General features: G+C 43.9%; 1 protein-coding gene and 1 long non-coding RNA gene across 2 annotated transcripts in view; one reads left to right on the forward strand and one right to left on the reverse strand.

Annotated features, from left to right (window-relative positions):
• The window catches only part of LOC147444108 (uncharacterized), a 61250-nt gene extending 59404 nt beyond the window's left edge, over positions 1–1846 (forward strand). The window contains exon 3 of the long non-coding RNA XR_015190024.1: positions 629–1846. This is a non-coding gene — a long non-coding RNA (uncharacterized LOC147444108). The remainder of the gene's footprint in view (positions 1–628) is intronic.
• Positions 1–8221, reverse strand: part of LOC147444109 (uncharacterized) — a 42521-nt gene extending 34300 nt beyond the window's left edge. Inside the window, exon 1 of the mRNA XM_086526840.1 lies at positions 7592–8221. Coding sequence (XP_086382966.1) covers positions 7592–8096 — 505 coding nt within the window. The 5' untranslated portion in view covers positions 8097–8221. The remainder of the gene's footprint in view (positions 1–7591) is intronic.
• Between the last annotated feature and the right edge of the window lie 4335 nt (positions 8222–12556).

The raw sequence follows: 12556 nt of genomic DNA on the forward strand, positions 1-12556 counted from the left end.
TTTTGTGACAATACTACCCTATCCAAGGAAGGCATCTCACAGAAGCTTCCACCTTTTGTCGAAGATAATATCGGCCCTTCTATTGCAGATGCCTTGGATTCTGATGAGGCCTGTGCTTGGATTGAAGCAATTCATGCTGAGCTCGCTGCCAATGTCACACCTGGACATTAGTTCCTCGACCTCCTCATCATAATATTATCGGCTGCAAGTGGCTCTTAAAGCGCAAACTACGTCTGGATGGTTCAGTGGAATGCTACAAAGCATGGCTTGTCGCTCGTGGCTTCTTGGTGTTATTTACATCGGCACCTATTTGCGTGTACTAAGTATGTCTTCATTTCACCTCCTTGTTGCTATTGCGGAGGCAATCGATTTTCCTTTGCATCACTTTGACATAAAAACCGCCTTTCTGCGTGGAGACCTACCATTGCCTCGCCTCCTTCCGCCCCCAGCCCCTACCCGCGCTGCACACACATTGGAGCCGCTTCCAAAGCTGAGAGAGAGAGAGAGAGGGCGTGTAGGCTCCCTCTGCCTATTGAGCTCGCTGAGAGAGAGAGAGAGAGAGAGAGAGAGAGAGAGAGAGAGAGAGAGAGAGAGGTCACCCTTGAGTTCTCTCTCTACTGTGTTGCAGGCTCTTCGAGGGAGAGAGGTCGCCCTTGAGTTCTTTCTCTGCTGCTGCAGCCTCAACAAAGCGACCTCGAGTGCATGCGCAAAGAGAGGGAGAAGTACAACCGTCCACCGCCTTGGTAGAAGTTGTCACAAATTGATGACGTGGCCGTACTGCCAGACACACACTGTACGAACATCCCTGATTTTGCGTCGACAAGCTGACGTGGTAGATTGTACGGATTTTCGCTTTTCACGCTAGCTGCTGACGTGGTGGGACTGTACAGATTTCCATAAATTGCGTTGGTGGCTTTTCTGCCAACTTTTGGCACCGGTTGCTTTTGGATCTATTTGCTTTTAAGCTTATTGCTTTTGGACCAATTGCTTTTGAGTTTGGAAGCTTTTGGGGCTCTGCTTTTGACATCCCTTGTAAGAATAAATCGACCCAAAGGGCCTCACTCTTCAGAGCATCTGGACGCAGATGCTGAAAGTAGAGGACCCTTCAGGAATTGTACTTTGCTCAAAGATTAATATAAAAGAAATACTGAAAGGGGCGCCAATCTTTGGGACCAATCTCTCTTGGCACGAAACTACGCCGGGCCGTGTCGACAAAAGTGAACTATGATATTAAAGTTGTGAAGTGTTTTAAGTGATTCTCTCTCGTGTCGCGACAAGTTCTAGACTTGGGGTGCCCAAGTCTGTGATACAAGTCGGCACACACACACACACACACACACACAGAGAGAGAGAGAGAGAGAGAGAGAGAGAGAGAGAGAGACTCCACGCCGCCCTGCTCCCACTCAAGTCCTTGCGGCACATGTCTCTCCTCTCTCACTTCCCTCGTCGCGACCTCCACTTCCATTTCAAGCATCATCTAGAATTTCGCCTTTCCACGACTTGTGTAGAATTGAGGAGAGATTATTTCATTGATGAAAATTACCCCCATTACGTATGTCCTCTGCTTCGTTCCATCTATGGTTTGAAGCAAAGTAGTTGGCAATGGTATACCTGCATGCATAATCATCTCCGCCAAAATAATTGGAACCATCTTTTTACTTATCCCAACATCTGCGTTCTTCATCGTGCATTTGGTTTTCCCCTATTAGGTATGATATTCTTATGGTTGCTATCCATTCTACAATTGTTGATGTTGTGCATGACATGCTTGCATTTGCTTTTCCATCAGTGGATAAGGAATCTATGGAATTTGTCGCAAGTGTGATAAAGTGGCATGACCTTTTAAGGCCATAAAAGTCAAGAATTGAACAAAAACCAAAGCAAGGTCGCTTAATTTTTGAGTGTGTGAAGACGATGTGGCAACAGCCTATTGTAGCTGCATTGCAATTTGCGCTGTTGGCATGGCATTGCTGTACAGCTCTTCTGGGCAGTTTTTCACATGGCAGCTTCTGGGCTACCTGAAAAGCAACTGGGGCGTGTAATTTTAGGGGGCCCCTGTACTCTTTATAAGTGTCGTGGGGGCCTCTTTGATAGATCGGGCTGTTGTACCTTTATGATCATCAATAAGAAAGGAATACTTAAAGAGGCACTAGTCTTTGGCGCGAGTGCTTCTGAAAGCGAAACTCAGCTGCTTCGTGTCGACTCCTCTCTCTCTCTCTCTCTGTTCAAGTTCACTTGTTGCAGTTTCTGTTCATGTGTTGCAAAAATTTCTAGCTTGGGTGTCCAAGCCTTGTTTCAATGCTATTATCTATATAAGCTCAAATGATTCTTCTCCTACGAAGGATCCGATCCGTTTTCTGCAGCACACATGGGTTCTAGCAGTGATCCAACAGAGAGGACAACATCCCACCGACTACCTATTGGGGAGGACAGAAGAGCACTTGACTCCTAGTGGAGAAATGGAAAGAGTCCAAGAGGAGCAAGCCTCCTTTCGAGAAACTGGGTGAGGTCAACAGTAAATTTCAAACAAAGGATCTCGACAGAGCGGAGTACGAGCGCCAACTTCAGGTTGATACTTGTGCAAAGCATATGATCAAGTACTCCAAGGATTGATACTTAGAAGTACTCGCGCCTACTCTAGGTTGATACTTGTGCAAAGCATATGATCAAGTACTCCAGGGATTGATACTTACAAGTACTCCAGGGATTGATACTTACAAGTACTCCAAGGATTGAAACCAAGTATCTAATACTCGTTCAAGCATATGATCAAGTACTCCAAGAATCCAAACTAAGTATTTGAAGAATCATCTGCTTGACGAGGTGCACAAGATGGCAGAAGGCCATCCACACTCCAATCAGTCAGCGGCGAGGGTGTAACATAGTAGAGATTGTACTTGCAAGAGGAGTATGAAGCTCTGGATCAGAAAATCAACCAATTGATAAAAGCAAAAAAGCACTCTCCGGAGGGCAGCAAGTCCAAGGATTATGCCAACTATCTAGGTCAGAAATCAACTTTTGAGTCTGCGAGTGGATCAAAAAAAGCGTGTTCGCTTCGAGAACAATCCGAGTTCTTCTTTGTCTTCAGACCAATTTGACAGTTCTTTCTCCTTGAGTTCTAGTGAGGATGAGAACAAGTGGAAGAAGCGAAGAAAGGACAAGAAAAGCAAGTTGAAGAAAAATAAAATCCAAGAAGTATAGAAGAAAACGTACAAAGTAATCTAGCAGCTTAAAGGAAGAAACCTGTTCCTCCTCCGACAGTTCAGAAAGTGTAGAATCCAAGACGAAGTATACGTAGAACGTAGAAAGTAATCTAGCAGCTTAAAGGAAGAAACCTGTTCCTCCTCCGACAGTTCAGAAAGTGTGTAATGGGAGAGCACCATGTGCCAATTGAAAGAAAAGACTGGAATAGACTTTTTGTACTTCCAAACCAACTTGAAAACACACACACACACACACACACACACACACACACACACACACACACACACACACATCTTTATATTGCTTCAAAAGGTTACAAGTGTTGGGGCTTCTTTGCTTCCCCATATTCTGGAATATCAGGGGGCCGGAATATCAGGAGGCCCCTTGGCACATACTTAAAGACCCTTGGCCTCTCAAAAGCATCCTCTTGGAAAGCTACTTGCCCACCAAAAGCACAATGGCCCAAAATCTTGAAGCCAAAAACTGGCAACGCGAAACACATAAATCTGTACATCCTGCCACGTCAACAGTCGTCCCCATTTTTAGGGTTTTCCGTATGGATTTCCATGTCAACAATCAATACGTAAGTTGGGTTTGATTCTTCTTTTAGGGTTTAGGCCCTAGGCCATATTCTGTAAGTTGTTCAAGGTTATGTTTTTATTAGTCCTAAACCCCTTTGTCTTTAGTGAATGATATACGTCACTAATTTGTGACATACCCCCTCTTGAAAGAAGAGTAATCATCCGTGATTAAATCTGCAAAACTCAATCCGATTCTTTAATAAACATTGCCTTTATGCATACATGTCAATGCCCATTATTACCAGACAACACATTCTCGACCATGCATTACATTAAACAGTTCCACAATCCGAGGGTCATCCAATCATCTCATCCCGCATCGAAGCTCTTGATCGTAGCAAAGTTAGCCATCACTTCGATACCATGTTGATCTTTAAAGGGATGTATCCTCGTTGCACTAAGATCACAAATCAAGATGCAACATGGATGATTAAAGATGCAACCACAAGACATAAGGACATAAATTCCCCCTGCTCCTCCCTAAAACCGAAGTTCGGGCCATGAGATATTCAGAGGCCAAATATACAACCAAACGCTCCCTTGATAGCAACCTGCATCGCTCGGAGGTTTCCATTTACATCTAAACACTCCCCAAACCACAACCTGCATCATTTAGAGGCCATATACAACTCCCCAAACCGCAGTCTGCATCATTCAGAGGTTTTCCAAACAATATTGAAAGCAACATCAAACCCAAAACCAAACAAACTCAATCGGCACCAAGACAGGTTTGAAGTAGATAAATTCTATCTCAAATAGAGTTCAAAAGTATCTAAATACAAAGAAAAATTAAATCGTTTTGAATTGGTCTCCGTCAACCGAACTCGAAGGACGACTGACATTCCATTTTGCACCAAAGTAATGGTTCGGTTCTGAATCAAATAGTTAGCATCGTTCATGTCGTGCTAAGGCATGCCCAGAAGAGCGTCACAAGGCCCTAACTTGATGATGTGGAAATCTACCTTGCCATGGTACCCTTGGATGGTGACTGCAATAGCACCAATAAGTGGTACAACTTTACTGGTTTGACATGTGGCTAGCTTAGCCTCTAGTTCACCAGATTGATCATATTCAAAGTCCATCCGCTTGAGGAACTCTTGGCGGATGAAATTCTCGGTGGCTCATGGATCAAAGAAGATAAGCGTCGTGTGGCCACTGCTCTTTCCATATGCTCTACACAATCCTTTGGAAGCATTGTGTACACAGATATCGTATATCGGGAACAAGTCCTCTTGCACTGACTTTCTTGAAAGGAGGTTGCTCTGGAGTCTTAACCCCTTTTTAGGACATACAAAGGAGATGTGTTCCGTGTGGAAATAGTCAAAGCGGCAACCTTCTTGCTATAAAATTTCTCGTTGGAAGTGTCAAACGTGGTCTTGCGGGTTGAGTCAAATTATCGTGAGAATCCCGAGAATTTATACGTTGTTGTCGAGGATTTGGGTGTTTGTCGGTTGATCGTCATCCATGACAAATTACAATCTAGATTACCTAGATCGAATAAAGTCACTAATTTCTCCATGAGATTTTAGAGATATGATATGCTAAAAGTATTTTGTAGAATGACTTTATAAAAAGATGTACATTGAAATAAATTTTTTTAGCTTGCTGCCCATTGTGCAGCCGCCCCCTCCACCCCTTCTCCCTGTGCTGCTGACCCAACCATGGTTTTGACCCAGCTTCTGATGTTCTTGTTGAGGAAGCAGACTTACCCATTTCCATTTGTTTCCCCAACCGGAGGAGAGAGTACCTTCCGCTTCTATCCAAGATTGGTTGCGAGATTGGGACTATCTTGGAGACCTGTGCACGGCAGCTTTAGTCGTTGCCAAGGCGGTAGGTATATCTACCGGAGGCATTTGGTTCATGACATTCCCGAAGGTAGTCCTTCTGCCTAGGGTGAGTGGCGGCTAGCTCTGCTAGAGCACGTAGTATTCGGGGCTACCGAATCAATGCTTCATATACAGACATACGACCCATCTTGCGAAGGCCTGTCCTCGCAGGAAACCTCGACTTGCAACACATTCTCAGCCCCCCAAGGTTGAACAAACACAGCAGACAGAGACCTAGGGTGCACACGATTGCCCTTGGAAGAGAATGGGGTTATGGCGGAAACGAGAGTTGAGCCGTTCATGGTGTAATTAGTGTGTTAATTACAAGAGATTAAACTAAGAGATTCAAAGAGAACTGGATTATGGACGAAACAAGAGTGAGCTGTTCATGGTGTAATTAGTGTGTTAATTATAAGCGATTAGATTGAGAGATTGACACTAATAAAAGTAACAAAACATAGATTTGATTAATGATAAACCAGATGTAAATGGTGGATGCAAAGTAAGCTCAAAGTGATGGGTAATGCTTGGATACAAACTGTGTAGCTTAGGCTTCTTTTATAGAGTAGGGAGAGAGTATGTGATGATATAAGCGATGATGTCAAAGTGTAGGCTTCCAAACTAGAGGGACTTTCCACTAGGTGGTGGTGCAGATGTGTCACACACCCCGACAACCCTTCTTCAGAGATGGATGGCCAATCGAGATGGATGGCGGATCAACTGATGGCTGGCAGTAGGTACATGGCTGCTGTCTTCAAGGACGAGCTAGCCACACTTCCCCTCTTGTGGCCGACCCACGACCGCCAGCAACGTTGGGTTCCGACAAGGAACCGTTTTGACCCTTTGTAGGAGGATACCCGCGAGGTGTCCCCCCTGCGAGCCTCCTCTCCAAGCCCTTCTCACATTCTACCACCGGCTCAGGGGACAAGAGCCTCCTTAAGAGCTCGGAGATCTCTTGGTAGTGTGTCTGCTACGAGCCGGCTGGCTTGAGAGGGACTGTCTGATGCCACTGCTCTTCAAGATTTGAAATACAACAAGCTTCTTGGCCAGCTTCGCTACCTCATCTGCACCCGCCTTGATCTTCGCTATGGGGGACCCATTCTCTCTCGAGCACTGTAGCTCGGTCGCCGCATTCACTGTCCAGCTACCCTTCACTACGATCACTACCTCAAGCATACTATGCATTACTCCCTAACTTTTCATTGATAAGGTGGACCTCTCATCTTTACGAGTTATGTTGATGCAAATTGGGCTGCTCAAGACCCTCTTTGGCACTTCACCTCCGGTTATGTCTTCACTACCACTGTAGGAGCTATCACTTGGACCACCAAGCGCCAACTCACACCAACTCACTATTGCACTCTCTTCTACAGAGCGGAGTATGTGGTGGCATCTCTTGCTTCTCGCAAGATTCTTCGTATCTCCCAGCTAATCCATGAGATGCGACTTCCTATCCCAATGCATCTGAGCCCCATCTCGCTGTAATGTGAGAACCATCAGCAACTATGCTCGCTACCACCCCTCAGCTAGGAGTGTACGCTGAGACACACTTTCCCCAAACATTCTCTCAAATGGCACCACTACATTGGCTCATGTGGTCTACATGAGGTGGTACTATCAACAACCCCAATTAAAGCGGTTTCATTTTAGGGGGGAGATGTGGAGTATCTCCACATGGAAATCCCTGTAAGCATCCCAGTCAGCCCAGTGCAACATACAATTAGTTGTATGGTGTTTCTTGATGTATCATGCCTAGATAAATACGGAGTGGGTCCAGTTGCAGTGGCAGAGGAGATGGAGTTGAAGCTCACACAAGTCTAGACAGAGACAGAGAGCATTCCATAACATAATATGTAGTGCAATACTAAAATACAAATTCAGAAGCTACCGCAACATTTCATGCATACAGTATACAATCGCTTATAAATTATATCAACAACGTCAATACAATTGCAAATGGTCAATCATCAATGCACTTACCTAGAGCCATACAATCTTCGAAAGTCGGATCATCCCCTTCCACAGGCTCTTCAATGATCGGCTGACAATTCTCTCTCTCGACTGGTTGACCTCCCTCTTGCAAAACATGAGGATTTGGCTCCTCCACAGCTTGTAGTTGGTTGTGAGCGGACTCGTGCTCTTCAAATTTGTGGCATCTAGGCAAAAATGTATCCTCGGAAATAGCCTTTGGGAGCTTCGAAACTTGGAGCCTGATTGTTTGGGTGTCCTCAATGGAGAGTTGATAGCAATTCTCTTCATATCGGTGCAAGAATTGAAACTCCTTCACAATTTTGATATCCGATATGTCTTTCGTGCATGAGGTGTATGCATCTGCACTGCTGCTGTCTGCTTCAACATGCCCAATGGACCACAAGAAAGAGCTGTTTTCTTCAACAAGATCTGGCAGCGTAGCATCGATATGGTGGTCATCAGAAAAAAAAACTTCGTGCAAGTCGGAAGAGCCATTGGCTGCCTCTTCCAACATTGCATTGCACTCCGGAGTGAGATCATTCACCACTGAGAGCAAGCGTTGTGTCTCTGTGTGAGAGAGAGAGAGAGAGAGAGAGAGAGAGAGAGAGAGAGAGAGCGTATGTGAAAGTGAGAGAGCACGTTTTGGAACTTTGGAGCATGCAACCACACAGATGTCGTGCCTTTTGTTTACACGCGGCAGCACTAGAGCCATTGTATTAATGTATCCACGTGTACCCAATGATTTGACTTCAGCAGTTTAAAAGGGGAATACAAAAGCGTAGAGCACCCCCCACTCATACTAGATTCCCTTCTCAAAGGTTCCCCTCTGCCGCCAGCCCTCTCCTCTCCTGTCTCTTCCCTCGGCCCCACCCCACGCACAATCAGACTGCTTGAAAGTCTGTTAATAATTGATGCTGATTCTGTCATTGCCATTGTCAATTTGTTAGGATTCGAAGGGCCCTATATTCTATTCTTTCAAACGACAGGATCTTTGAAGTAGTAGTAAGTACCCTCTTAAGTTTTATGCGCCACCCTCGTGACTAAGTGACACAACGCATTTAGGGGGGGATCAATGAATGGGAACTCCACGTGCGGTCGTTAAGGTGATCTACGTCGTAGATGGCTTGTTAAAATTAAACCTGACCAAGAACTAAATCCAGCTAGGGGCCCCATCCGATTTTAGTTCTAGGTCAATCCAGGTTTATAGTTTATAACATTTGGTAAAATGGAAATTCTTTCAAACATGCGTGGACGGGTGATGTGGTTAGCCCATGCCCCAAAAAACATTGGGACGCGAGGTCGTGGGTTTCAATCCGAGCTCCTCAACAGCGCCCCCATTTTTTGGGTAGGCCTGTCCACCTCGAGATGCCCGTCAATCCTCCTCGCTGTCGATCCCCTTATCCGCCCCCACGTGCACTCCTATGTCACTTAGTGCCGTGGATGTGCCAGTGGCCACTTGGTGCAAACCATGGGATCAATGGTCCATATTCAAATCGGAACCGCTGTCAAATCTCGACTATCGATCTTTAAAAACTAATCTCGGGATCTCGAAATTAGTACCCTCATTTTGCCCTGCTAATAAAACATATAAAAAAAATTACAAGTCAAATTTTATAAATTTTTAATTTAAATAAGGTGACGGCGAGTATGTTCCTATGATTTTGGAATGGGTTCATTAAGTGGTATCTAACCAGATTGGGATAAAAAACGGAAGGAAAATAGGATGGCATGTCGGGTGACTGGGCGACTTGTGGCGGGGCAAGATAGCAACGCAGTGCAGGTGCTAGTAGAGGCGGGGGAACAATTTGGCTTGGCTTAGCTACGCACGAGGAGCTGCTTGTAACTACGAAGTTGGTAGATGATAGTTGGGAGACACTTGAGTTGCAAGCACACACGCTAGGTCTAAAGGCAAACGGAATGGTCTTGGGTACAAGCCCGCAATGTATTTTTGTTTTATTAAGGGCTTCACATGGGGGGCAATGAATGCAATTGGCTTAGATGCCTAGCGTAGTAGCTTTAAAAACCTCATTTAATGGTGTCGAGGTTCGACTCAATACTACGTGAGGATTTGCCTTTGAGTAGTGCTAGGAGAGGAGGCTCGGTGACAACGTCTATTGAGTTTGGACCTAATAAAATGCAGATACGAGCAAGACATAGAGCGAGGTATGCAGATGAGAAGGCGACAAATTAAAACTCTTGCAAAATTTGGAGAAAAATGGAAGCTTTAAAAGAGCTATAGTGCATAATGCAGCCCCCATATGTGCCATAGCAATCCAATGTAATCACAACTTGGGGTACTTGTAACCGTGATCCCTTTACCCACCTAGAGGGACAAAACTTTAAGTGTTGAACACAAACCTTTAAAAGCAGATAGGAGCGGGACAACAACCTAAAAACGATGGATACATATATTGCACATGTTTGTTAGGTTTTGGATTTAACTTGTGAAGTTTCTAATTGAAAAAATTGTAAAGTTTGTTTAAGTGTAATTATAATTTTCCAAAAGATTTTTATTTTTTCAACACCCCCCATGTCGATAAAATGTTTTTTGAGCGCAATAAAGGTTGTCGTGGTTATGTTTAAGTAGCCCAAATCTTTTTTTATTTATTTTTTGCAAAACTCACAACCTGTGAGTGGTTATAGTATTAATCACCAAAAATAAATACAATATAAACCCTGCTCAATCTGAGCCAAGGTGACAAAGGAGCGAAAACCAGATACGATGAACATGGGAGCCACCCGACATACAAATATCGAACTCGGCTAACATGGGAGCCACCCGACGAACAAACTTTCTATACTCAACTGATACGGGAGCCACCCGACAATGAGACCATGCACGGTTGACAAGGGAGCCACCCTAACATGAGCAGACGATTGAAAAGGGAGCCATCCATCCGAGGAGGATAGTAGGAGCTGATCGGGGTTGCCACCAACATGGGAAGGCTGCCACCCCACCCGAACTGTCCACCAATCGGACTGAACTAAAGCCCAAATCTTACATGGCTTGCTTAGGAGGAAAACACACACACACACACACACACACACACACGAACAACATAGTTTGCTTACTATATACTCTAACAAAATATGTAACTTGATTTAGCGCTATGCAATACAAACTATGATTTTAATGCTAAGCACTCCAAGTAAATGTAAGATGAGAAGAAAAGCTTTCACGTGGGATACTTGGCCTAATACCTATCCAAATCATGTGGTGAGTTGGCCCTTACTTTGTTGTTTGGATGCACCATAGGTTAAATGCAAACCTTTTATGGGGTTGCATCCCTCCCTCCCTCCCTCCCTCCCCCCCCCCCACACACACACACACACACACACACGTGCACCCACATGCTGTCAAGAAGTGCGCAGTGTGTCTAGGAAAGCACCAGGCCTCTCGTTGTGAGGATTCGTAGCAAAATCAAGCAAGTTGTAGAAGATTTAAAGCTAAAAACACACTTAAAAAGAACAAAACTCCATCCATGAAAGCTTCACTTTGAAAACGAACCAAGATCAACTCAAAACTTTTGTGTGTGACGATTTGGTGTAGCCTCAATCCCAATTACACGATGCAGTGCTCTTTTACCTTGATAAAAACCCTAAACAGATGTCTCAATTCTTCGTTGTAGCCATTTCATGGAAGCTTTAGAGCTTCATGAGACAATTCCAAGTAGTTATTTAAAGAGGGGAATCCCTAATTGGATTACCCACATGCACGATTACATGGTTAAAACAGTGCGGGATTGTACTAGCACAACATAGAAGCAGGCTCTGTATCTCTTCTCTCCTTGGCTAAAAGTGCTACTTTTCTTCTTTAGAAAGCTCCCCACAAACTAACAATAGTGCTCACAGTCATTGATGTGGCATTTGACCCATATTTTTTCCTTTTGGACAAATTTATGGCCTTTTTTTTTGCCACTTTTAGTCCAAAAATGTCCTTTTTTGCTCGTAAAAAGCCCAAACGAGTTGAGAAAAGTCCCATTGAGCTCAAATTTCATGTTGAATCCCATTTTTCCACTTGGTAAGCATTTTGGACACATCATTTACGCAACCTGCTATTTTTAGCCAATATCGTCCGCATTAAACTTTCTAGGCAAAACGAGCGTGCCACTTCAAAACACTTGACATTTGTACATTTCTAAAGCAAATATACCGTGCTTTAATGTGGTAAAACACACATCAGTGCCACGTCTCGGGCCTCGCTTGCCCGACAACGTATGTATACGCCTGCAATCGTGGCATCCCCTTTCGCATATATCACACTATGTACACTGTAGCATTTCATCCCACACATCAAAAGCATTACAATCGAGGTGGATATTTCTAGCTCCTCATTACACACGTGTCATGGTACGACGATGCGTGTACGCACACACACACACACATACACACACACACACATAGTTTTAAAGCGTACACATCATAAATTCACAAGCATATATAAGTAAAATAATTATTAGTTTGCTTTACTAAAGATCACGAACGTAGAACAACACTCAACAGGAAGTTGATAATTGCTTTAGTTCACCAAAGGGTATGAAAGCATACACATTGTGTAAGCAAAACTTGTTGCTCGGAGGGGCGGGGGGGGGGGAAGGGGATCTACTTATAAGAAACCCCCCTATAAAATGTGTGTTTATAAGGTACTTAGAAAACATCTCATTTAAAATATTGGCGTGAATAAGTTGACCACTCTTTTACTTGGTTTTTTTTCAAATAGATTAAGATGTTACAAGTTTGAACACCCTGTTGTATGTGGTTAGCATTACAATTGGCATAGTTGACATGTAATGTTAATTACGATGCTATCTTTTTATTTTACCAACAGTGAGATTTATGTTGTGTGGATTGAAATTCTGGGAATTGAGAAGAAGGCACCAAATAATATCTCTTGACTATTTTTATTTACACAATGTTTGATTATTTTGCCAATAAGGTTTCATTGTATATATCTATTGAGAACTCACCTTATAA

The sequence above is a fragment of the Adiantum capillus-veneris genome, chromosome 13 (assembly GCF_014529385.1).
Source record: "Adiantum capillus-veneris isolate H3 chromosome 13, ASM1452938v2, whole genome shotgun sequence".
Classification (NCBI taxonomy): Eukaryota; Viridiplantae; Streptophyta; class Polypodiopsida; order Polypodiales; family Pteridaceae; genus Adiantum; species Adiantum capillus-veneris.